The sequence below is a fragment of the Petaurus breviceps genome, unplaced genomic scaffold (genome assembly GCF_028583685.1).
Source record: "Petaurus breviceps papuanus isolate PSGF00001 unplaced genomic scaffold, PetGlider_PUasm1.0 100, whole genome shotgun sequence".
Lineage (NCBI taxonomy): Eukaryota > Metazoa > Chordata > Mammalia > Diprotodontia > Petauridae > Petaurus > Petaurus breviceps.
The window spans coordinates 7,265,943-7,292,350 of record NW_027185573.1 but is presented as its reverse complement, the minus strand read 5'-3'; the positions used below and the strand labels follow the sequence as shown (position 1 = coordinate 7,292,350).

Below are 26,408 nucleotides of genomic sequence, written 5' to 3'. Positions count from 1 at the left end.
AAGAAAGAAAGAAAGAAAGAAAGAAAGAAAGAAAGAAAGAAAGAAAGAAAGAAAGAAAGAAAGAAAGAAAGAAAGAAAGAACACTGAAGTACTCAACCCTTTCATGAAATTCCTCCCAACTCTAATCAACAAGCAATTCCTGGCACCATGTGTTATTGCTACCTAAATTTCTGGGTGAAATGGTTACAGTGGAGAAGGGCCCAGGCTGAGGATTATGGAACTTTTTGCCACACCAGGGGCTAGGGCAAGAAACACTGCCCATAGCACAGAGAGGTAACATGGAAAGTAAGCTATTATTTGAAATGGAAATATTTGGGTTCGAATTTTGACATATGCTAGCTGTAGTTCCTAGGCACCTCACTGATTCTCAATGTTCTCATCAGTAAAATTGAGATAATAATATTAGATCTCTCATAGGATTATTATGAGGTTCAAATGGTACACTATATGTAAATTGTTTTACCATCCTCCTTAAAATCCCATCTGAATGAAAGCTATCATTATTTTTCAGAGGAGCAAAATCCCAATGTCTTACATCTTATAGGGGTGGCCTGTTGGCCAGTATACAACTAACTTCAGAAAACTGTAATGTCCCATTCAAATCTTCCCACTGATGTGACTTTAAGTAAATCTCAACCATTCTGGGTCTCAGTTTCTTCATCTGTCAGAGGAGGGGGTTGAACTAGACAGATTCAGTGGGCCCTTCTGGCTCTAGATCTGTGATCCAATGAAGCCCAGAGAAGGGGCTGACATGCCCATAGAGACAGAGGATTACTGTGAGATTTGGGTCCAGAATTCAGAACTTCTGGCACCCAGATCATTGTTCTTTCCATAAACTGGGGAGACACACAAGATGGTTTCTGGGGTCTCATCCATTTTAAAATTGATTCAGCCTCTGGTAATATGCAAATGGCACTAATATAAAGTTAGAGTTAAAATGTGTGTTGTCATTAGTGGAAAGAACCATGGATTGGTATTTTAACCAAAAGCCTGGGTACTACTAGTGAATTCCTGTTCTGCTTACTAGCTATGTGACACTGGACAAGGTTCTGTCCTTTCTTAGGCAGGTTTCTTCACCTGTAAGGGAAAGGATTTAGATGAGCTGATTTCTTAGTTCCCTTCCATCTCAAACATTTTAATATCCCACATCAATATGTCTTTTTCTGCTTCCAAAATGTTGTTGGATCCATGATCCTAAGAAACACCACTCAAAGGAAGGTAGGAGTTGTAATGGAAATGCAAACTTAAAGATCTTCCCTGCCCCTAGGCTAAAGTGCACCTGGAGCCTGGGGTGGGAGGCTTGTTTTTCAGTTGATACTTCTTGATTGGCCAGTGAGTCAATAAGGTTGTTACATTCTCTGAGCCAGGAGAAGGCTATATAAGCCCTGATGTGTAGCTTTGTTTCGGGACTCACTTTGAGAAGTGTTCTGTGATTTGATCTGAATTCTGGGAAGCCGTTGTTGAGAGTCCCCCGGCTTTGAAAAACCCAGATGTGGAAACCCAGATGTTGACTGGGTATGGATGTAATGGTTGGACAGTTTGGAAAGCTGTCTACTTGATCTGTTAATGTCTTGATAATTCTGTCTGTATATTTTGAAGTTTGGGGTGCTGACCTTTTTCCCCTGAACAAGGTAAACGATATATGTCTGACTGATTAAAGTAAGCTTGTTAACCCATTTTGAGTTGCTTTCCTTTAACAAAGCAGATCCAAGAACCTGTGTGAGCAGGCACCTTGGGGACACTGGGGTGCTTGCTGCTACAGGAGTATATCCAAAATGGAGGGCAGGCATCGGGGGAAGGAAGGGAGTTTAGCCTACTTGGGATAATCTCTCTTGAAGCCACAATTTCTGAACAATTAACAGGCTGGTTACAAAGGACTCTTATTTATTCATTAAAGCAGATGTGTGTCAAGGCCTTCACTTGGACGTAGCTTGTTCAGCATTTAGTTTATGTTAATGAAGACAAAATGTACTTAATTCTTATAATTTCTTTTCACTACTTTAGGCTGTTTGCCCACCCTATTTTCTGCTTCTTTCCAAAGCTGTGAAGTCTGATGATTGAGTATATTCTGTGCCCTTTTAACTTACTGCTGACTCCTCTAGGCCAACATCAAAAATAAGAATCTGAGATTGATCAGGGAATGGAAATCCCAGTGTGAGAATTCCTTCCACTAACTTAGATCTTAACTTGACACTAAGCAGATAAGCCCTAAGGAGTTATGTGAGGTACATAAAGGTGAAAAAACTGCCCAGGGGCACATAGCTAAGTGTCAGGAGAATTGAAAGGAGCTCTTCCTTACTCCAAGTTCAGGGTCCTATATATTCTACATCACTATGAGGAGGAGGAAAAAAGGAGATGAAGAGAGGTATCACAGGAGAGAAAAAGCAACAAAAGGAAGAAGAAATAAAGGCAGCCTACCTGAGTGGAAGAGTATTGGCTTTGCCATCAGAGACCATGATGCTGCTACATGATCTGTGTTACCCCGGGCAAGCTCTCTGGAACTCAGTTTCCTCATTTGTAAAATGAAGAACTAGATGATGTCTGAGGCCCCATTTATCTCTAAGTATATGCCACTATTATTCTAGGAATGGTAAACAGAAACCCAGCCTCAGTTTCAGGGGCACCTGGGTTCAAGTTTACACTCTAGCACATATTGGATATATGACACTGAATGGGTCCCTTAACTCCTCAGCATGGCCAGGCAACTCGCTAAGATTATAAATTGCTGAGAGTTTCTTCAGTGTCTGTTGTCAAAACAGATGAAATCATAGGTCTGGGAAAAGTGGATAAATTTAATTATACCTTTTCAGTGCTTTGAAGCCCAGTTGGGATTCATGTACATCAACACATACCCTCTGAGATATTCTCCCCAACTTGCACTGGCACTTACAGAGTATGGCTACAGCTCTGATGGGTTCCAGGGGATACTCTGTAGGTATCCATTTCCAATCTTATAGCTCACAAGTCCCCACCAATGCATTTTCTACTAATAGTCATGCCAGTTGTGACAACTGCATTCTATCAAAGGGATTTACTAAGGTGGCATAGTATGATTAATAGGTACAAAATATTTTTCACATAAACCCGGGGTGCACTCTCATAAATACACACATCAGGGCACTGTGGGTGGCAGAGCCAAGATGGTGGATTAGAGGCAACCCAGCTAAATTCTTTCAACATTCCCCTCCAGACAACTTTAAAATAATGCCTGGATTCAATTTAGAGTGGCAGAACTGACAGAAAAATCAGGTTGAGACATTTTTCCAGGTTAAGAAAACTTAAGAGGCCAGCAAGTGAAATTTGTGAGACTGAAATAGAGGCCCATTCTGAGCCCACACACATAGTAGCAGCAACAGCAGCCACAGCAGCAATAGCAGCTTTGGGATCTCTCAACCCAGAGACAGTAAGGAGGTCAAACAACTGGTCAGAAAGAGATTATAGGAGACCCTTTGCTGGTAGCAGCTGGTACTGATCGACAATTCTATTGCTTATGGCAGAACTGGGTTGTAGTAGCAGAGAGGAGAGGAGCACTGGGGGTTGGTAACTAAGGAGAAAAGGCCTTGGTCACAGTTCCAATGCAAAGATGAGTGCTAGCATTTGTGGCTTCAGGGAACCAGGAGTCCTTCCTAGGTAAAAACCAGAGCATAGACCAGGAGAGCAGTGACCACGGTTCTCCCAAGATCATACTGCCTTGAAAGCACCAAAAATTTACAGACACTCAGACCTAAGTCTGAAAATAGCAACACACACACACAAACACACACACGCACACACACTGCAGCCTTGGACAGGGACTTCCCAGCAAAGTGAGCAAAGGCAAATTTTAAAATAAAATTCAAAATCAAGAAATAGGTTGGAAAATGAGCAAACAACAAAAAAAGAATTTGAACATAAAAAACTTTTATGGTGACAAGGAAGACCAAGATATAAACTCAAGACAACAATATAGAAACAACAACAACAAAAATAAAAGGGGGCGGCCAGGTGGCTCAGTGAGTAAGAGCACCAGCCCCACAGTTGGGAGACCTGAGATCGAATCCGGGCTCAGATACTTAGCACCACACCCAGAAATAACTGGCCGTGTAACCTTGAGCAAGTTACTTAACCTCAATTGCTTTAAAAAAAAATTTATATATATATATAAACAGCTTTGAAGAGATCCTCAAAGTAAAATGCTAATTGGAGCCAAAAAAAAAAATTCCTAGAAGTATTAAAGAGATGAGTGGTAGAGGAAAAATTTGGAAGAAATGAAAGTGATATAAGAAAACTACGAAAAGGAAATTAACAGCTTGGTAAAAGAGGCACAAAAAATATTGAAGAAAATAACATCTGATAAAGCAGAATAGGGGGAGCAGAATCCTGGAAGATGACAGGAGTCAGCACAGAAGCCTGGATGCCAGGACGTGGAGAGGCTCAGATGAGGCCTGATCAATGTGGTGGCAAGTTGACTCACCAACCACAAGGGCCACTGCCAGGCCTATCACTGCAGGGCTGGGAATGGACAGAGCTGGGTAAGAGTCAAATGCAGGGCCCCTGGCAGTGGCAGCAACTACTCCTGGGACTACCAACCCACAGCCTGGAAATTTAAAAAACCCTTTCTGGACTTCCAGGGACCAGGATGGCAGAGTGAACTTTGGCTGCTCCAATCACCCCCACCTCTGACCCTGAAAATGTAGTAATTATAACTTTAAACAGTAAAGGCTTGGGAACCCTAGAAGAAGGGCGTGGCTAGGGCCCTGCCTCAAAATGGGTAAAAAGCAGATTGCAAAGACAAAGACTCTGGAGTCCTACTATTGTGAGAGGGAGGAACCAAATTCAGAGGGAGACAGTGTTGACTTCACACCCACATTTGAAGCCTCAACAGGGAACTGGTCTCAAGCACAGAAAGCATTCTTAGATGAGCTCAAAAAGAACTTTGAAAACCAAATTAGAGAGATAGAATATAAAATGAATACTTCTCTTAAAATCAAAATTGCAAAATTAGAAAATCATTACAATGAAGAAAACAACTCCTTAAAAAGAAAAATGTGGGGGCAGGGCCTGGCCCCGACAGTGATCCACCGCCCTCTCCTCACCCTCTCCCCTCATCTTCCTCTCCCACTGCTCACCCTTCCCCTTTGCCCCCTTCCTTGTCCCCTTTCCCTTCCCTCTCACCCTCCCCCTACCCCTCCCCATCCTTTATTCTTCCTCCATTCCCCAGCCTAGACAATGCTATGGTGGAGAAGGCCAAGGAGGCCACGGAGCCTGCAGAGACAGACAACATGGGGCTGTGCCAGGATATGTTCTCCAAAATGGCCATGTACCTGATGGGCGAGATGACAGCCACCAGTGAAGATTATAAACTTCTGGAAAATATGAACAAACTGCCTAGCTTGAAGTACCTAGAAATGAAAGATATTGCAATAAACGTAAGTAGAAACCTAAAGGACTTAAACCAGAAATATGCCGCCCTTCAGCCTTATCTAGATCAGATCACTTTAATTGAGGAGCAGGTAGCCGCTCTTGAGTAGGCAGCTTATGAATTGGATGCATATTCAGAGAAACTAGAAGCAAAGTACAAGAAGTTAGAAAGGCGATGAAAGAATTCTTTAACACAAAGACTTAAACTACAAGAATGTTTTATAAGAAATATGTGGGATGGGACTTTATCAATAGGCTTCAGTTCCCAAAAGGAAGTGGTGTTGCTGATCCAAGGAAAATCCCAGGCCCGCCTCTGGCTGGATGTGTAACTCTGGCCACCCCCGCTGTTTTCCTCAACCTGTACCCCTGAAACCTCATCTTAGCGTGTGCTTCCTTGTGTGCCCTGGACCAAGGCTAAGAAATCAGGATCAACCCTGTCTGGAGCAGACACAGACAAGAGGCTCTCGGCTCCCTGGCTCCTCCCTTGCCCCACCCCACTCATAACCTGTTCTTCAGCTTAAATAATAAATGCCAACATATGAAAAAAATTAAAAAAGAGAAATGTGTGATATGGAAAAGAAGCTTCAAAAACTAACTGAGGAAAATAATTTGCTAAAAACTAGACTCAACCAAATTGAAGCAAATAACTCTATGAGAAACCAAGAATCAGTCAAACAAAAAGCAGAATAGGCCAAATAGAAAAGAAGGTATAAAAATTCATTTAAGAAGACAACTCTTCAAAAAAATGACCAAATGGAAAAACAGGTACAAAGTCTCATTGAAGAAAATAATTCCTTAAACATTAGAATTGGGCATGTGGAAGCTAATGACTCCATGAGACATAACAAAACAATAAAACAAAGTCAAAAGAATGAAAAAATAGAAGAAAATGTGAAATATCTCATCAGGAAAACAACTGACCTGGAAAAGAGATTGAAGAGAGATTATTTAAGATATTTTGGACTAACTAAGTCATGATCAAAAAAAGAGCCTAGGAATATTTCAAAAAATTATCAGGGAAAACTGCTTTAATATCTTATATCCAGAGGGCAAAATAGAAAATTCAAAAAATTCACTGATTATCTCCTGAAAGAGATCTCAAAATGAAAACTCCCAGGAATATTATAGCCAAATTCCAGAGGTTCAAGGTCAAAGAGGAAATTCTTCAAGCAGTCAGAAAAAAAATTCAAATAATACCTAGCCACAGTTAGGATCACACAAGATTTAGCAGCTTCTATGTTAAACTAGCAGAGGGCTTGGAACATGATACTCTGCAAAACAAAGGGGCTAGGATTCCAAGCAAAAATTACCTACCCAGCAAAACTGAATATAATTCATGGGAAGGGGAGAGGGGAGGATAGATATTTAATGAAATTAAGAACTTTCAAACATTGCTGTTGAAAAGACCAGAGATGAATAGAAAATTTGATATTCAACCATGAGACTCAAGATTAGTATAAAAAGGTTAACATGAAAGAGAAATCATAAGAGACTCAATAAAATTAAACTGCTTACATTCCTATATGGGAAGATGACACATGCAACTCTTAGGAATTTTATCATTATTAGGGCAGTTAAAAGGAGTTTATATAGGTAGATGGTATGGATGTGAGTTAATTTTGTTGGAATGATCTAAAAAAATGAAGGCATGAGAAAGAAAAATCCAGTAGGAGAAGGAAGAAAGGAGAGGTGAAATGGGGAGATTTTTCTTCCATAAAAGAGAAGCACAAGAAAGAACTTTTTTAAAGTAAAGGTGGAAATGGGAAGATATCAGGAAATGCTCGAATCTCACATTGGAATTGGTTGAAAGAGAGAAGAATATGTATACACACTTGTGTATAGAAATGTAACTTAGTCAAGAGATATATAGGTGGGGAAGGGGACCAGAGAAAGTTGGGGAGATGATAATGGGACATGGATTAAGACAGGCAGCACTTAGAAGTAAAATAAGACTTTTAAGGAGGTACAAGATAAAAAGAAAAAAGAATAAATGGAAGAAAATGGGATTGAGAGGAATACATAGTTAGTAATCATCAGTTAATGTGAATAGATTGAGCTCACCCATAAAGCAGAAGCTGATAACCGAATGGATTAAAAATCAGAATCCAACAATATGTTGTTTACAAAAGATACACTTGAAACAGAAAGACACACACAAAGTTAAAATAAAGGAATGTAACAGAGTCTATTATGCTTCAGCTGAAGTAAAAAGAACAGAAGTAGCAATAATGATCTTAGACAAAGCAAAAATAGACCTAATTAAAAGGGATAATCAGGGAAACTACATTTTTGCTAAAAGGTACCATAGACAATGAAGTAATTACAAAAAAATTTGATGCAAGTTTCTCTGATAAAGACCTCATTTCTCAAATATATGAGTATAGAACTTAGTTAAATTTATAAATTTATAAAAATAAATAATTGCCCAATTGATAAATGGTCACAGTTTTCCAAAGAAGAAATCATATGGAAAAAATGTTCAAAATCACTATTGATTAGAGAAAGGCAAATTAAAACTCTGAAGTATGATCTTACATCTATCATAAGTGGCAAATGCTGCAGGAGAAGAGGGAAAAAATAGGTACACTAATGAATTGTTGGTGGTATAATGAACTGGTCCAACCATTCTGGAGAACAGTTTGGAACTAAACCCAAAGGGCTATAAAACCATGCATGCCCTTTGATCCAGCAATACAATTACTAGGTCTGTATCCCAAAAAGATAAGAGAAAAAGGAAAGGGACATACATGTGGAAAATATTTATGACAACTTTTTGTGTGTGTGTGGTGGTAAAAAAACTGGAAAATGCGAAGATGCCCATCAAACGAGAAATGGATAACTCAATTATGGCATATGATCATGATGGAATACTATTGTGCTATAAGAAATGGTGAGAGTGGTGGTTTCAGGAAAACAGGGCAAAACCTATATGAACTGATGCAAAGTGAAGTGAGAACTTGGAGATCATTGTGCACAGTAACAACAATGCCATAATGATGATCAACTGTGAAAGACTTATCTACTCTAATCAATACAATGATCCAAGATGATTCCAAAAGACTCATGCTGAAAAAATGTTATCCATCTCCAGAGAGAAAACTAATGAACTCTGAATGCAAATTGAAGTATAATTTTCTCACTTGCTTTATTTTTTTTGCTTTTATAAAAATATGGCTAATATGAAAATGTTTTACATTACTTCACATGTATAATTGATATCATATCATTTGCCTTCTCAGTGAGTGGGAGAGGGTATGGGAGGGAGGAAGAAAATTTGGAACTCAAAATTTAAAAAGAAAAGAATGCCAAAACTAAACAAATAATAAATATGAAAAACAAAAAAGAGAAAGCTTGGTATAGTGGAGAAAAGTCAGTGAAATTAGAGTTAAGAGACTGGACATAAATATAGCCTCTGACATTTACTAGTCACTTAACACCTCTAAGCCTCTATTTTCTTTCTTATAAAATGGTAGTCATAATAAATACTTTACAAGGTAGTTTTGAGCTTCAGATTCTAACTCTAGTACTTATTGTCTACATGACCTTGGACAAGTAACTTAATCTCACTGGGTCTCAGTTTCTTCATCTATAAAAGCAAAGGAATGTATTGTGTGACTTCTAAAGTCCCTTAAGTGACAAATCTGTGATTTACTAGCTTTCGAGAAAAAGGACATATTTTATAAAGTACTTTGTAAATCCTAAAGTGTTCAATAAATGTCACTCATCAACCCACCCTTATCTTTCCTGCTTTCCTGCCTCTATGCATTCACTCAAACAATCCCCCAAGCTTGGGATGCCCTCCCTCTGCATCTCTTCCTTTTGAAATCCTCATCATTCAAGGTTCAGTTCAGAGGCCATTGCTTCCACAAAGACTTCCCTTATCTCCACAACTGAAAGTGATCTTTCCTCCAGTCTTCTCATATTACATTTTTTGATGCCTGTATTTCACCCCTATCATACTATCTCTATGATGTTGATTTGAGCACACACCATTTATAGCTCAAGTTGGCGGTTAGCTTCTTGAAAGTCATGGTTGCTTCTTTTTCACTCTTTTATTCCCAGCTTCAAGCACAGGGCTTTGCAATGGAAAATACTTAAGAAATGTTTATCAAAACAAATGGAATTTAACTGAACAGGAATGGAATGAAACAGAATGGAACTGAAAGGAATAGAATGGAATGGAACCAAAAAGAATGGAATAGAGTGGAATGGGATGGGATAAGATGGGATGGGATGGAATGGAAAAGGGTAGAATAGAACAGAATGGAATGGGACAGAATGGAGTAAAATGGAATGACATCATTTAACCTCTCTCATCTTCAGTTTCCCTATCTAAAATGTGGATGATAATAGCACCTAATGTGAAGATCAAATGAAATAATGTATGAAAAGTGTTTGCCAACTTTAAAGCACTATATAAAATGTTGGTTATTAGCTAAGGAATCCATTCATTGGACAAGATCAAAAAAATTCAAGGATCTTGGATTTGAATTCCAATACCCCAAAGTTAACTAGCAGTGTGATCAGAAACCTAAGAGGAAAAAAAATGAGCTGAGAGGGGCCTGGGGCTTGTCTGAACTGTATGAAGTCTTTTAATTTACAAAGGGGGTGATTTGCTTGGAAAAAACTGAATTTCCATCAAATAGCACCAAAGGAGGTCCAATTTAGGAAGGGAATTTATGTTGCTTCACTGCAGGTCTTGTTTTGTGGTTTCTTAATGAGTTTTCAGGGAAGGTAAGCAGTTGGTCACACAGGCCAGTTGGTTCTGGACTCTCCTACAGTCAAGATGCTGTTAGCATTATTCAGAAGATGTTTGACTAAGAGCATGGTGGAAAGGACCATGGATCCATTATCATGCCAGCTGCTTCTGGAGCACTCCTGAAATATTAAAAGCCTAGACTTCTCCAGGATATCATGGCTCCCTGAAAACTAAAGGTGTTTACCTATTTTTTCCACCCTTGAGGTCCTTGGGTGTCTCCAATCAGCTGGTGCCATAAAAACAGATTACATTTATATAGGACTTTAAGGATTGCTAAACACATTACAGATATTATCTCATTTGAGCCTCAGAGCATCCCAATGTATTATCTCCATTTTACAGTTAAGGAGATTGAGATTCTGCAAAGCTATGTGATTTACATAGGGTCACACAGTTAATCAACCAATAATCTTTTTTTTTTTTTTGAGACTGAGTCTTCTCACCCAGGCTAGAAATGCAGTGATTACTATTCATCCAAATTCTCTGCTGATTGGCACAGAATATTTGACCTATTCTGTTCCCGATCTAGGCCAAGGTAGCCTGATGGCCCCTCAGTTCTGGGGAATTCAGATTTAGTACCAGGTACTAGCTTTACTATGGACACCAAACAACTTCAACCCTATTGCACCTCAGAACTCTGGACTTCAGGTTACCTATCAGCCTCTGCCTGCCCCCCACAGCAGGGATTCCAGGCATGTACCACCATGCCCAGTCAACCAATAAGCATTTATCAGGCTCTTGATGTGTACCAAACCACATGCTAATCACTGGGAAGGTAAAACCAAAAATGAAGCAGTGTCTGACCTCAAAAAAAAATCTGTATTCTACAGGATACAAATTGGCACAGAGCCTTTAATCATTTTTTCAATCACTCATTCATTCATTTAAGGTTATTTCAAGAGGAGGTGATACCATATGGGTATCACAGGCAGACTTGGAGTCAGGAAGACCTGAATTTGATTCCTGTCTTAGGATACTTATTAGCTATGTGAGGTGACCCTGGGCAAGTCACCTTACCTTCTCTCAGCCTCAGTTACCTTCTCTGTAAAATGGGGATAAAATAGTATCTATTTAACAGGGTTGTTGTGAAGATTAATTATAATAACATTTATTAAAGTGATTTGCAAAACTTAAAGCACTATATACATGTTAGCTATTGTTGTTAGTATTATTATTATTATAGTATAGCTGTTATTATTTACTCATTATCATATTAGAAAGGGCTTCATGTAAGGAATTAATGTTTGAACTATGCTTTTAGAGAAACCCTGGGTTTTAAGAGGAGGGAGGTGAAGAGGGAGTGGAAGCATTCCAGGCATCTGGGACAGTCTAGGCAAAGACCTAGAGATGGGAAAATGAAATATTGTGCCTGAGGAACAGTACAATTCTAATGCGCTCTTCTTGCCTCCAATGTCGATGCTAGAGACATAAGGAATAAAGTAACAGAAGGAAATAAGGATGGAAATTTTCCTGATAACTCCATTACTGGGAGTGGTATCTGCACTCATGTGGAGCTAGGTGGTACCATGGATAGAGTGTCCTGCCTGGAGTCAGGCAGACCTGAGTTCAAATGTGATCTCCAACACTAGTTTGTATGACCCTGGGCAAGTCACTTAATCCTGGTTTCCTCAGTTTCCTCATCTGTAAAATGAGCTGCAGAAGGAAATGGCAAACCACTTAAGTTTCTCTGCCAAGAAGACCCCAAATGAGGTCAATAAGAGTCAGACACCAGACTGAATGACAACAACACCTGCATTAATACCAAGAAGACTTTTTTCCTGTCCCTTCACTCTCCACAGCTCTCTTAGATCCTGAGTCCTCTTAGGAGAAGTAATGAGGTTCTAAAGCTGGTGAGCACAATGAGTAAAAGGTTTCCTTCAACATTTATTCAACCAGAGCATGAAGAGGTAGGGAGGAAAAATCCCACGTCTCCGAATGACAGTCCTGAACCAATTTCAAAGGAATGCACATGGCATCTGTGGATCTTGCTTTGAAAAATACTAATTCTGATTCAGGCTGTCTCCAAAGATGATAAGTTTGGGAAGAACATTTCTACCACCACCTCCTGCTCCGGCACATGCACTCAGTGTCCAAAGGCTGGACTTCCAGGTGTACAGAAGTCTTTCCATTTAACAGCTGAAACCTAAATGGGAAGCAGGGCTTCCAGGGATGAGACAGTGGTGCAATGGAAAGATCATGGGCCCTGGAGCCTGAAGACTAGGCTTTAAATCCCTCCTCATGTGTATGACTTAGCACAAGCCCTTTAATCTCCATGGGCCTCAGTTCCCTGATCTGCAAAATAGGAGAGGCATAGATGACCTTTAGGGCAGCTAGGTAGTAGAGTGGATAGAGTGTCAGGCTTGGAGAGAGGAAGACTTGAGTTCAAATATGACCTCAGACACTGACTAGCTGTGTGACCCTGTGTAAGTCACTTAACCCTGGTTGCCTCAGTTTCCTCATCTGTAAAATGAGCTGGAGAAGGAAGTGGCAAACCATTCCTGTATCTCTGCTAAGAAGACCCCAAATGGGGTCATGGAGAGTTAGACAAGACTGAAAACGACTGAACAAGAGGTAGCTTTTAAAGTCCCCCAGCTTAGAGGGAAGAGGGATATGTGTATGCATGTATATGTATGTATACATACATACAAAAACATACACACAAACACATGTATTAACAGAGGTAGAGTATCACAGTGAGATCAGAGGATATCTGGCTGATAGATCTGGAGTCATGTGATGACCTGGGTTCAAATCCTGCAGGGAGTGACCTGGATAAGTCACTTCCTTCTCTGGTCTTTTGTTTCCACATAAGAGGAGGTTGATCTCAATGGCCTCTAAATTCCCTTCTCTTCTAAGTGTATGATCCATGATATAGACCCTGAGCAAGGATGCTTAAAAGAGCTCCCCTGCCCAGGGATGAGGAGCAGAGAAGGTACCAGCCCCAGTGAAGGAGGCTCAGCTAAGGACTGGAACGGTGTGTCAAGGGAAGTGTCAGAGCTGTGTATCTCAGAAGGAAAACACTCATTTTAATTAGAGGGCTCCAGTTCTAAAAATGTGGAGTATAGAAAAGAGAGGCTTCGGTAGAACAATGGGCATGTTTAATCAGCCTCATTCCACACAATGCTTTCTTTAAAGGCTTAATCTGCAGCAAATTGGGCTTCTCAAGTAGGGGAGGCTAGATTTCTCCCAGTTTAGCAATTCAGCTGAAAAAACATTGTATCCTGAAGCTATAAAAATGTTTAAAGCTTTCTCTTAAACAGTCTCAGTGATGTTTTCCCTTTCATACTATCAGCCCCAACTCAGCAGAAGAGTTGTGACTTTCCAAAGAGCACTTCATCTAATTCTTTCGGTTTTATTTTAAGGCTGGGTGTGGGGAGGAGAAAGAAGAAGAGAAATGGGAGAAAAAGAATTCCTGGATTTAAAGAGAGGAACCCGGGCTCCTTGGAGGCACCAGAATGATGGACTTAGAGTTGGAATTAGCTGATCCCAGGGATCAGCTAATGTGACTCCCTCATTTTATCACAGGGGAAACTGAAGCCAGAGAGCTAAAACAACTTGCCTGTGGTCACAAGAGAAGGGAGCTGCCCAACTAAGATTCGAACCCAGCCCCTCTCACTCCCAATTCAGTACTATAGATTAGTGAGTACAGGCTCAGCCTTCTGCTCACCATCTTTTTCTGTTTCCCACTCCCTTCAAACTGCAGTCTCAAGGACACTGAGAATCCTAGGTTTATTAGCCCAGCAATGGGAGGGCAGAGATCAGTCAGATCATGCCCACTGGACATCACACGTGCCTCCATTCACTCATTCAGCAAATACGGAATGAGTCCTACTCTAGGAGAGTCTTTGTGCTCTAATTTGGGTGGGTGGGTGTGCTAGTGTGAACTCTCAAATCTATAGAGGTGGCTGTAGAATGCAAATCCTGACCTTGAGGCCATGGGTAAATAACAGAATGGTTTTTCCCTAAAGATTCTATTTTCCAGAATGCTGAATTGGTATCCATATCACTCATCCACATACACATATACCCAGAGACATCATAGCAATTACTGTTGTTGAGTCTTTTCAGAGACTCCATGACCCCATTTGAGGTTTTCTTGGCAGAGATACTGGAGTGGTTTGCCATTTCCTTCTCCAGCTTATTTTACAGCTGAGGAAACTGAAGTAAACAGGGTTAAGTGCCTTGCCCAAGGTCACACAGCTAGTAAGTGTCTGAGGTTAGATTTGATTTCATGAAGATGAGTCTTCCTGCCTCCAGGCTCAGTGCTCTATCCACTAGCTTCCCCATTCCTTCTCCAGGTCATTTTACAGAGGAAGACACTGAGGCAAACAGGATTAGGTGACTTGCCCAGGATCACATAGATAGTGCTGAAGCTAGATATAAAACGGGAAGATGAATCTTCCAGTCTCCAAGCCCATGGTTCTATCCTCTATGAGACCTAGTTGCCCTATTTTTTTTAATTAAAAAAGTTTTTATTAATGAAAACCTAAACATTCAGGTTCAAATTGGTTCTTTATTTACATGTTTCCTGGAAAGATAAAAAAGCTAGAATATGCCCCCCAAGAACCACTGTCCCCTCAATGGCCTTCTTTGCCTTGTAGATGCTAACACTGATGAACTATAAGCCCTATAAAATAGGGTATATAAGCCACTCCTCTTGGCCTCATTTCTATAACTAAATGTCCCCCTGGACAAAGTCAGGAGAGTAAGGACAGAGCTATGGGGTCAGTCATATGTGGGACACTCTGCTAGAATTCTGTCTAGTAATCATGCCTTGCAGCTGGGTCCCACCAGTGAAGACACTTTCTATATTTATCTAATGGCACTTGAGCTTGGCTCAATGTCATTCTTTGATGTCCAACAGTGTTTATGATGTACCAGATATTTACTAAGTTTGGAGCATTGCCTGGAGCACAGATTGGTTATAGTGTCTGACTGGTAGTCACATGGCCAGTAGTGTCTGTGAGAGGATTTGACAATACCCCCTTTGAAGGGTTACCCTCTAGTACCCATGACAGGCTGCCTATAGCACCAAGTTACTAAACAAGTCATGGTTCTGTATCATTTGTTATCAGTAAAGAGAAATCCAATTAAATCATAAGTCAAGACAAAAAAAATTCAAGTCTCATTTAGAGGTAGTGGTTTAGAGTCAGGAAGATGGATTAAAATACTGCTTCTGACATTGGTTTTCTAAGTTGCAGTTTATATCTAAACTGTACCAGCCATCCAAACTCTCCCTATGGGATTTCAGGCAAGACATTCCCTCCCAATCTCCTCTTCCCTAAAATGAGGGATTTGGATCCCACCAATAGAAATACACTGTTATGCCCACCAATCCCACCAATATTGGATCCCACCAATAGAAATACATTCCAAGAAAGTCTTAGATAGACAGAAAGTAAGAACCCACATGAGCCAAAATATTCATAGCAGCACTGGAAAAAGAATAGAGGTAGGAGTCATCATCAGGGGGAATAGGTGAACAATCTGTGGCATATAAATGTGATGGAGTACTGTGTAGTAAGAGATTATGAATATGAAAAAGTAAAGAAAGATGAGAAGATTTTCATGAATTGATACAGAGTGGACTAAGTAGAACCAAGACAATATACATAATGACTGCAATCACATCAAAAATAAAGGACTAAAAGGAAGTTGAACTCCATGATTGCAAAGACCCCCAGATATATGCTATCTGACCCATGGGTTTGTCATCTACCCTTAGGACTTCTGGACCTTTCCATCTACCCTCCAGCTGTATTTTCTTTTTTACCTGCTGTTTCCTCTAAATAGCCTATAAGCACTCTGATAACAGGGACTGTCATTTTTTTTTAATTTTCTATTTGTATCCCCAGTTAGTACTTAATAAATGCTTTTTCCTATTTTTTTTTCTTTCATTCATTCATTGACTGATCTTGGTCCCAGAGAACAGATAATGAAATATACCTCCCTCCTCTAGGCAGAGAAGTGAGGATCTCTGGAGACAAAATGTTGAACACAGAGTCAGATAGAGTTACTACACTAGTAATTTATGCTTAATTGCTTTTCTTTGCTAGAAGGGAAGATTCCATTTTAAGGGTTGTGAATATCTAGAAATGATTGCAATGTGAAAATCAAAAGGCATTAATATCATTTTTATAAATGAAGGTTTTAGACTAGGGGCAGTTAGTGCTGGGCTTGGAGTCAGGAAGACTCATCTTCCTGAGTTCAAAATCTGACCTCAGACCTTACTAGATGTGTCACTTGGGCAAGTCACTTGACTCTGATTCAGTTTCATCATCTGTTTTACCTGAATTACCTGAAGGAGGAAATGGCAAACCACTCCAAAATCTTTGCCAAGAAAACCCCAAACAGGATCACAAAGAGGCAGATACAACTGAAAAACGGAGAAACAATAACTATTGGACTATGTAGATGAGGCAGTATTATTATACCCTCAGACACTCTGTAACTCTAGGCAAGTCACTTAATTAGACTGTGAGCTCCTTAAGGGCAAACATTGGGTCTCTTCCCTCTTTTTGTATCCCCAGCACCACAGTGTCTGGCACACAGTAGGTGCTTAATAAAAGCTTATTGACCAATTGACTCTTTCATCTTTTGTTTCTTCTGTAAAATGAAGAGGTTGGACTTAATGATCTCTGAGATGCTTCCCATCTCCCATGATCTCTAAAGCTGCTTTCCAACTATGTATATGACTTTATGATTATACCTACATAGCAAGTGCTTAATAGATACTTTGTCTATCTAAACGTTTTGATCTCTGAAGTGCCCACCAGAAATTATACACCAAAGCCCCCTTAAACCTACTAGAGGGGACCCCTACTAGGTTCCTTGGAAACCACCTAATAGGCCCCAATAGTAAAGAAATGTTTCACCTGTGTTGCTAGAAACATGCCACAGATTCCCATGGATTCAGGGCTGTTTTGCTTCAATAGGAATAATACTAAGAAAGCTTTGCTTCAATAAGAATAATACTGAGAAAGCTTTGCTTCAATAAGAATAATACTGAGAAGGCTTCGCTTCAATAGAAACAAAGCTAAAGGCACTTCACCCCCTTAGAAACATATTCTGTTGCTAGCAACCACATTTTCTATAAAATTATGTCTAAAAGAAAGCTCGCTACTGTCTTTCCCTCTGAGAGGCAGTCATCGGCCAGTTAATAAACACTCCCATCAAATTACAATTGATTTTGCTGTCTTGCTCTCTCGGTTACCCATTACAATCTTCACTTTGCAGTTGAGGAAACTAAGAGCAAGAAAAGTTATGAGTTGCCAAGGGTCTTATAGCTAGTCAGCATCTGATCCTGGATTTGAAGCCAGGTCTCCTGGCTCCAAGTCCACAATTCTAGCCATTAAACCTCACTGCCTTTTAAAGATGGCAACACTAATGCATTCAAGGAGTTTATTCTCTCATGGAGGAATGATGACCAACAATACATAAGTAGAATATAATATAAGGTGCAATTTGTAGATCCAGATTTCCTACACTAAGAAATATTGGTGGAAAAGGGACACCTATTAGCTAGAGAGATTAAAAAAGGTTTACAGAGAAAGGAGGACCTTGGAGGAGAAGAAACTTTTTAACAAGTGGATGGATTTGATCCTGGATGCCCTGTCCTGCAAAAGTGTCCAGAGGTCATTCAAGAGGAGAAGTCACCTTCCAAAAAGTGCTTCAGCAACTCTCAGAGCAGATTCCCAGGAAAGGCATTACATAAAGCCAACAAATCACCAAATTCTGAATAAAGCATCCATTATCATCCTTACTTGTAAATTTCTCCATAGTTGTCCATGCTGGAAGATACAGAAATGATACAGATCACAAGTGGAGAACCTGCAAAAATTCAAAGCAGAAGAAAGTGGTTATTTTTTCAATTTTCATTTATTCAATCATTCATTCAACAAACATCTACTGACTGCCTACTACCTGTCTCCATAGAAGAAACAGAAGACTTCTAAATGTTCTTGCCTTCTAAATGTTCACAATCTGTCTTGGGGAGATAAGACACTCTAAAGAGCCAGACTCTGTGCTAAACACAGAGAAGATAAAGGCAAATACAATACAATACAGTACAGTACAATACAGTACAGTATAATACAACATAATAAAATGAGCAGATCCTACCCTTATAAAATTTGCATTCTAATGGGAGAATTGACATATACACAGGTATAAATAATACACATACAAAGTGGAAACTAGGTACTCTTGGAGGCCACGAATTTTTAGCTAGGACACGCTAAAGGTCTCCCAACCAGAGATACCTGCTGGAGCTGAGCCTTGAAGGAAATCAGGGATTCTGCAAAGCAGAGGTGACAAAAGAAAGCAATCTAGGCAAGGGGGGCAGGTGGTGGGGTAGAAGCGTTGTATATAGTCAGGTGAAACCTCAGTCATTGGGAGGGAGAGAGGGGTTAAAGGGAAGAGGAAAAAAGGAACAAAGGTAACTGTTGGCAACCATGCTTTGAACCTCTCAAGACTGATATGTTTTAGTTAACCATGGGCATAGAATTAGTGGCATCCTAACCCTCTCTCAAAATCGGGTTAACTGAATCACTTCTTTTTCCTTTCCTTTCTTTTTCTTTTTAATTTTCTTTTCTCTTTTCTCTTTTTTTTGGGACTGAGGATCCCTATCTTGCACAGGCTGAAAGTACAATGGTCACTCAAGGACCTGATCCCACTACTGATTGGCAAGGAAGCTTTGACCTGTTCCATTTCCAACCTGGGACAGTTTTCCCCTCCTTATGCATCCTGCTGGCTCCCCCTGCTCTCATGGGCTCATCTTGATGCCAAATACCACAGATATCCTCTGAACTTAACACTACTCCAGCTCAGAACTTCTAAGTTTGAGCAATCAACCAACTTCAGCTCCTTTGTTATTAGGAAATACAAATATGCCAACCATGCCCAGGTGGAATGACTTCCTAAAAAGCTGTTAGGACAGCAAGGTAGTGTAATGAACTGAGCCCTCACAGTTCAGGTTAGTTGGATAGGAGAAAGCATGAAGAGGAATAATGTGAGATATCTGGAAAGGGAAATGGGATCCATATAGTAGAGGGCTTTAAACTGAAGCATGAGGAGTTAGTATTTGATGGGGAGCCTTGGAGAGCTTTAAGCAGGAGAGCAACATGGTCAGACCTGTATACCAGTCACTTCCTGTCTCTGAGCACCAATTTTCTAATGTAAAAAAATTGGGTATAACAGTAGAAATCCTCACCTCCCTCCCAGGCCTATTGTGAGGAAAATGCTTTGTACTCACAAATAACCCCATATATAAATGTGTCATCATTACTCTGACTTGAAATCTGGTTTCTACAGAGGAACAGACTAGGCTTATGGGAATTCTTGATATGACCCTGGTTCTTAACGGAAATGCAGAATCTTCTTCCTTCAAGCTGTTGCAATTTTTGAGTGACTGGAGCAGGGAGGAGGGGCTGATGTGGCCCCAGAGAGAAATTCGACTGGCTGAGGACGGGTAATGGATTTTATCACTTGGTTGAGTGCCTAAGACGACAGTTATTAGCTACAAGGCACTGGTTAGAAATTACTGCGATTTGGGTGTTTTGCTATTGTAGTTAGCTGATTTGTATAAACTCATATCACCTGCTGTTTCTCAGCTCCAGTTTGGGGTCTTGTGAATGTGTCTGTGTGGTTTTGTTTACAGAAAGGCCAGGGAGGCCTAAGAAACATGGTAGGCTCACAAGGAGGGCTTGCCATGGAATAATTGCACTTTTTCCCACAATAGGCCTGAAGTTTCCATTCTGGAACTTTCATGCACCCTTGGACCCCATCATCCACACTGCTCCTGGTTCTGCCTCTGGGGCCAAATAGAAGCAATTTAATCTCCCTTGCACGTGGAAGTCTTTTCAGTTTTGACCATCATTCTTCTTTGTTGTGATTGTTGTTCAGTCGTTTCAGTTGTGTCCAACTCCACATGACCCCATTTAGGTTTGTTGGGTTTTCTTGGCCAAGATTCTAGAGCAGTTTGCTATTTCCTTCTCCAGCTCATTTTACAGATGAGGAAACCAACACAAACAGGGTTAAATAACTTGCCCCAGGGTCATACAACTACTAAGTGTCAGAGACTGGATTTGAACTCAAGTCTTCCTAACTCCAAGCCCAGTGACCCTCTGTCCACTGCACCAACTAGCTGCCCCATCATTTTTCTTTATTCTGGGCTAAACAGTCCCAGATGCTTCAAAACATCCCAAAATGAGGCAACACCATGCTGATGACTGTCTTCTGGATGCTGTCCAGCTTTTCTCTGCCTTCACTAACCTGTGGTGCCTGAGACTGAACACTAAATTCCAGATGTGGTCAGACCAGAACAGAGGACAGAGGGATCACCACCATATTGCTGGGACTGCATCTCCCTTGCCAGCTGCCCAGCTCTTTTTGAATGCAGATCATTTTTAAACCTCAGTGCCTCACCTTGTATTCGGTACCTAGTAGGCGCTTAATAAATGCTTATACCAAGAGAATAGAGCCAAATGGAGCACAGGTGATAGGGTAGGGTATAGATTAGAGAGCAGAGAAGAGCAGGGAGGGATGACAAACACATTAGATAAGGGGGTCAGATCAGGAAAGATTTTGACTGGCTAGAAAAGGGAGTGGAATGTAATAAGATGGAATTTAATGGGGATAAATGTACCAGATAGAAAACCAGGCTCAAAGTCTTGGCCCCCCCCCCATATTTTACTATGTGACCTTGGGCAAGTCACTCAAATCCATATCGAAGGGTATTTTTCTGAAGCCTCATCCTTTTGACCTCTCTGTAGCCTTAGACACTTAGCTCACCCTCTTGTCCTTAATTCTCTCTTCTCTCTAGGTTTTCATGACACCGATGTCCACTGGATCTTTCCCAAATTGTCTAACCAGTGCTTCCCATCCTCCTTTGCTTGAGCTTCTCCTGGGTCATCCCTTCTCATTGTAGGTATACCCTAAGGCTCTGTTCTAGACTCTCCTCTCTCGCCCTTCTATATACTTTCACTTGGTGATCTCTTTAGCTTCCATGGATTGAATATCATCACTATGCAAATAATTCTCCCATCTATTTATCTAGCCCTAACCTCTCCCTTGACTTCCAGTCTTGCATTTCCAACTACTTATCCAATATCTCAAACTATCCTATAGATACCCTAAACACAACATGTCCCAAACTGAACTCATTGTCTTCCTCCTCCAAACCTTCCCCTCTTCCTACCTTTCCTATTACTATCAGGGGCGTCACCATTCTCCCAGTCACCCACACTCACAAAATTCAGGTCCTCCCCTATGTCTCACTCTCTCTCATCTCCCATATACAGTCAGTGTCAAGTCCCAAGGCACTGGGGATAGAAATACACTGACTGGAAGACTCCCCAGTTACAAGAAGCTTGCGTTCTAACAGAGGAGACAACAATTACTATACAAGTATATACAGACTACCTAAAATCCTTTGGAGGCAGGATGGCATCATGAAATTGGAATCAGGAAAACCTGGATCTAATTCATCCTCATATTTTTCTTAGCTATACAACCCTGGGCAAGACATAACCCATCTGGGATTGTTTCCTCGTCAATAAAATAAGGTTAGACTCAAAGATCTCCAAGGTCCAGTCCTACTTCTACAATCTTGAGATCCCTCCTTGAGGGATATTGGCATTCTCTTTTTATTTTGTTTGCCATGTGGCTTCAATATGTCTCGAGAGCTGATTCTCTTTGGTAATTGAAGCATGCTGTGGTTCACCAGCCTTACTGTCTGAGGTTCCAGTGGTAACTAGAGAGGGAAGAGATGAGGTTCTGGCCCCATCACTCATTGCAGCTTCAGGTCATGATCATGTGCTAAGACTGAGGGAAAATATGACCTGTCGGAGAGAAATAACCCTGAACAAATGTGTGTTTCACTTTGACTTCATTTTCCTAAAATCCACATGTCACCAAATAGGTGGCCATCCACCCCATGTCCCAGGGAAAGTGGTATACATCCAGAACATTCAGCTTGACTAGCTCTTCAAGCTTGCAAAGAAGAAAGCCAAATAGAGAATTTGCTGGCAAGGTAGGTGTTCGAATCAGTTATTGGCTTGCTGTGAACACACAGTCAACAGCCCTAAACACACAATTCTTCCCAATTGTTACAATAGAATATTTAAGGGTAGACTAAAAAAAAGGAAAATGCTCTCAAGTCAAAACTCTACTATTGTGATTCAGACGAGTTGCTCTCCTAATAGATTTTAGACATTTGGGGAAAGTAATTCTTTCAACCGGGGTAAGCCAGAAGGGAACGCTCAAAGTCTAATTGTATATTTTATAGATATTTGTTATCTAGAGTTATTTGCTAAGTGTTTGACTCTGATATTGGACCTATGATTTCATTGGAGCTTCAGGAGGATATTACTTCTACCAGGATAGATAACTACCATCTCTGCAATTTGCAATAGCTAACATTTACATCATACTACAAGGTTTGCTTAAATACTACTTCCCCTATTCCCACCTCCTTATCATGTACATAGTATCTTCTGGAAAGTCACTGATTTGATAAACCTAGAACTGCTTCTCTACCCAGCTCTTCTCCCAACTGCCAGCTCAACCTCTCTCTCGAGGCTAAAGCTGGCTCTCTTCTGATGCCAGAGCTCACATTGCTCATGGGTGTCTCCTGTCTTGGTTACTATTTTTTTCTGAGCCAGCTTCATGCTGAATATTATGTCTCCTAATCAGTAAGTAGGTCTGTTATAATAATCCATGGTCAATGGGAGGTGAAAGAAATCAACTCCCTACACTCCCACTGCCTACCATTAGAGGCATAAGATTGACAGCAAAGATTGATGCCCTCTCACGAGTTGGGTTCCTCCTTTGTAGTTGGAAGAACCACCTAGTTTCCTGCTGCCAGAAATCAGACCTCTTTCAGTTGCTTCTACTGTCTGCTCAGAGAATTGATCTCACTTTTTAAAAGACAACTAAGAGTGTGGTCAGTCCTTCTTAGGGAAGGACTCAGATGCCTTCTAATTCCATCAAGGAGAGTGTCTTCCTACCTCCTAAAGAGGTAACAAAAGTTCATCTTTTCACTTCCTTTATGAAACCACTCACTTTTTTTTTTAAGCAATTGGGGTTAAGTAACTTGCTCAAGGTTACACGGCCAGGTGTTTCTGGGTGGGTGCTAAGTGTCTGAGCCCAGGATTCGATCTCCAGGTCTTCTCAACACTGGAGCAGGTGCTCTTACTTGCTGTGCTACCTGGCCGCCCCAACCACTCACTTTCTATAATTTCATTAACTTGTTTGGGAGGGTGCATTAATTGATCGGCAGTTTTCTGATTAACTCAAAAAGACACACACACACACGCTCATGCAAGCAGGCACACACCATCACCCTCTCTTTACTTTCTTGAGAATGATGATAGAAGTCATTAAGTCTTATTACAATTTTTTCCTCTCCTGTCAATACACTGAATCCAGCTAAAATCCCCTTTTCTACAAGCTTTTCCCAATCCCCCTTAACACTAGGGCTTTCTCTTCATTGATAATCTCTGATGTATTCTTATATTTCTTCTTTGCCCATTGTCTCCCTCATTAGGATGTGAACTTTTTGAGAATAGGGACTATTTGTTGCCTTTCTTTTTACCCTATCACTTAGCAAAGTATGTGGCACACAGTAGGTGTGTTGTTGATTGACCAACAAAAAAGGAAGTAGCTGTAAGGCAAATATCCCAACTACTGAGAGTAAAGCATTTGGAGCTATAGTAGACTTTAGAAATCCCCTAACTCAAGAGCTCCCGATCTGTGTGCCATGGAACCCTCAGGGACCACCACGTGTGGAAAGGAATTCCATAGATCCATTTGTACACCAAGCATTGTCATAATGATCTTTTTACTTGGTACCCCCAAAATGTACAGCATGAATTACATAAATGCAAATTAAAGAAAAACTGATATAAAGAAAAATTTCCTAATAATTTGAGTTGTGTAGATATGGAATGGGATGCTTTTCGAGGTGCTGGGCTCTGCTCACTCAAGGTCTCAAAGCAGATCTGAAAGACTATTTGTCAAGGAAGTCATAGAAAGCTTCATGTGGTAAAAGAGATTCATGTTGAGGAAAGGGTCTGAGTGGACTTCTAACTCTTATATCCCAGGATTCTATCCATCTCTATCCAACACGAGAATTTGGAACAAGCCTAGGATAGATTCCCAGGCATTCTTCCTGGGTCTTTTATAATTACCTATGCCCAAGCCTCTGTTCAGTCCTAAACTGGGCATTTAATAAGGTAGTTCCTTTACCTAATAACTGAGGAGCTAGCTAAGGCCTTTGAGAAGGCTATTACTCTTGAAGATTTGTAAATTCCTAACCATTATTCAGGTCCTATCTCCAATCCACCTCCACTGTGAAAATATCCCTTCCCTCTCCCAACCACACCACTGCCTTCAACTATGCTCCATTGGGTGAGACCCTCCCTGAAATTTTCTGGAATTCCATATGTATCCCTCTTTTGAGTTTATACATTCTGTCTTGAAATTATATACATATGTGTGGGTGTGGGTGGGTGAGCATGTGTATATGTGTATCTGCTATCTTCTATTATGGAGTATAAGCTCCTTGAGGGCAGGATGAGGGCTTATTTACCTCTGTAGTTTCCACAGCACCCATGGATAGCATTGTATATTGTATATAAGGAGAAGGGGAAAAAAGAGAGGGGAGGGAGGGAAAGGGAAGAAAAGGGAATGGTAGTGGAGGGAAAGGAAGGCAAAAGAAAGGGAGGCAAGGGAAGGGAAGGAGTATCATAAGTCCTGAGTTCAAATCCTGCTTCAGTCACTACCTTGGCCTTGGGAAATTTACTTAACCTCTCTGTTCCCTTCTAAATCTATGATTCTAAGAAAGATAGTAGAGAACGTAGAAGGAAAGGGAGGGGAGGAGTACAGAATTGGGAGAGAAGAAAAGTTGAGCTTTTTCTTATGTTCACCTTGAAAGGACCACAGAGGTCATCTAGTCCAACTCCCTCATTTCACAGATGAATAAATTGAGTCCTGGAGAGGGCCAAGATCTTGCAGCTAATTAGTGGTAGGGTTTTTTTCCAACTCAAAGCCAATGTTATGATCTAAAAGTTTGTCCACACATGCTACCAGTAAAGCCATGGCACTCATCTGAATGAATGGGGAAGAGTGATGATTATTTTCTTCGATTTTTCTGGAGTGACTGCCATAGTTCTGTTTGAGGGCCTAGACACAGTCAAAGGGATAAGAGACCAAGAAATCTAGGCCAAAAATTCTGTATCCCTCATGGCATATGTGAATAAATGCCATGGAGACTTAACTTAAAAAGGGAGACTTAACCAAACCCATCTTATTCAGAACAGTCACCTCCAATCATACCTAGACTCCAACATAGGCAAAGCTGCGAAATTCCCAGCTCTGGGCCCAGAATGGAAATCTATGTTATGAAATAAAGCCATGGAGATGGGATTTCAATATGGGCAATGAGTCAGCTCACTGACTGCCTAGCAATTCCTTCCCACTCCTGAAATGAGGACTCCACAGCCCGAAAGAGGGGAACAAAGCATTCTGCTGTCTGGCTGCCAATCCCCTGGCTCAACAGTCACCCAGCAACCAAGGGACAAATGGGGAAGGAGGGAGAGGGGAGGGAGGAGCATCATCCTAAGAGGGCCTGAGAAGTAAGGCTTGGCTGAGGAGCCAAATTCCCCACCCCACCCCCACACCCCAGGACAGGCAGACTTCCAATTCCAAGGCTTGGCTGCACTTGTTATCCCTTAAGCAGATCATCAGATAACCAAAGTTTGCTCCCCAAAATGAGATTCTCTCAGCCCACGTGAAGGTGTTGCTGTAACTTGAACTAGGTTCTCTTGGGGTTTCCAGGACCAGCAACAGCTTTTCATCAGGCTGACTGGGCTTTTTCCCATAACAGGATTTCTGCAGTGTGATTCAGCTGTGCGAGTGTCTGTCTTCTTATAAGCAGACTCAGGGGGAGGCTGAAGGTTAAGGGCATCTAATCTGGTTTGAGGGAGCTCAGGATTACCTCAAAAGGAAAACTGATGCCTGATTAAGCTATGTATATATCTGCCTCTATTTGTCTCTTTCCTATGTATCTCCTCTGTGTGTCTTTCTCTCCCTTCTCTCTCTTTTTATCTCCTCTCCCTTCCCCTTCCTTTTCCTCCCCATCCTCCTCCCTGCCCTCCTCTTCATCCTCCTCCTCCTCCTCCTCATTCTCCTCCTCGTCCTCTTTCTTCTTCTTCTTCTTCTTCTTCTTCTTCTTCTTCTTCTTCTTCTT

The 26,408-nt window shown here is 40.9% G+C and overlaps 1 protein-coding gene across 2 annotated transcripts in view; it reads right to left on the bottom strand.

Annotated features, from left to right (window-relative positions):
- The window catches only part of LOC138170670 (adhesion G-protein coupled receptor D1-like), a 476,753-nt gene that overhangs the window by 77,682 nt on the left and 372,663 nt on the right, over positions 1-26,408 (bottom strand). For both annotated transcript variants that reach the window (XM_069100393.1, XM_069100969.1), the window contains one exon: positions 17,923-17,989. In XM_069100393.1, the coding sequence (XP_068956494.1) occupies positions 17,923-17,989 (67 nt within the window). The remainder of the gene's footprint in view (positions 1-17,922; positions 17,990-26,408) is intronic.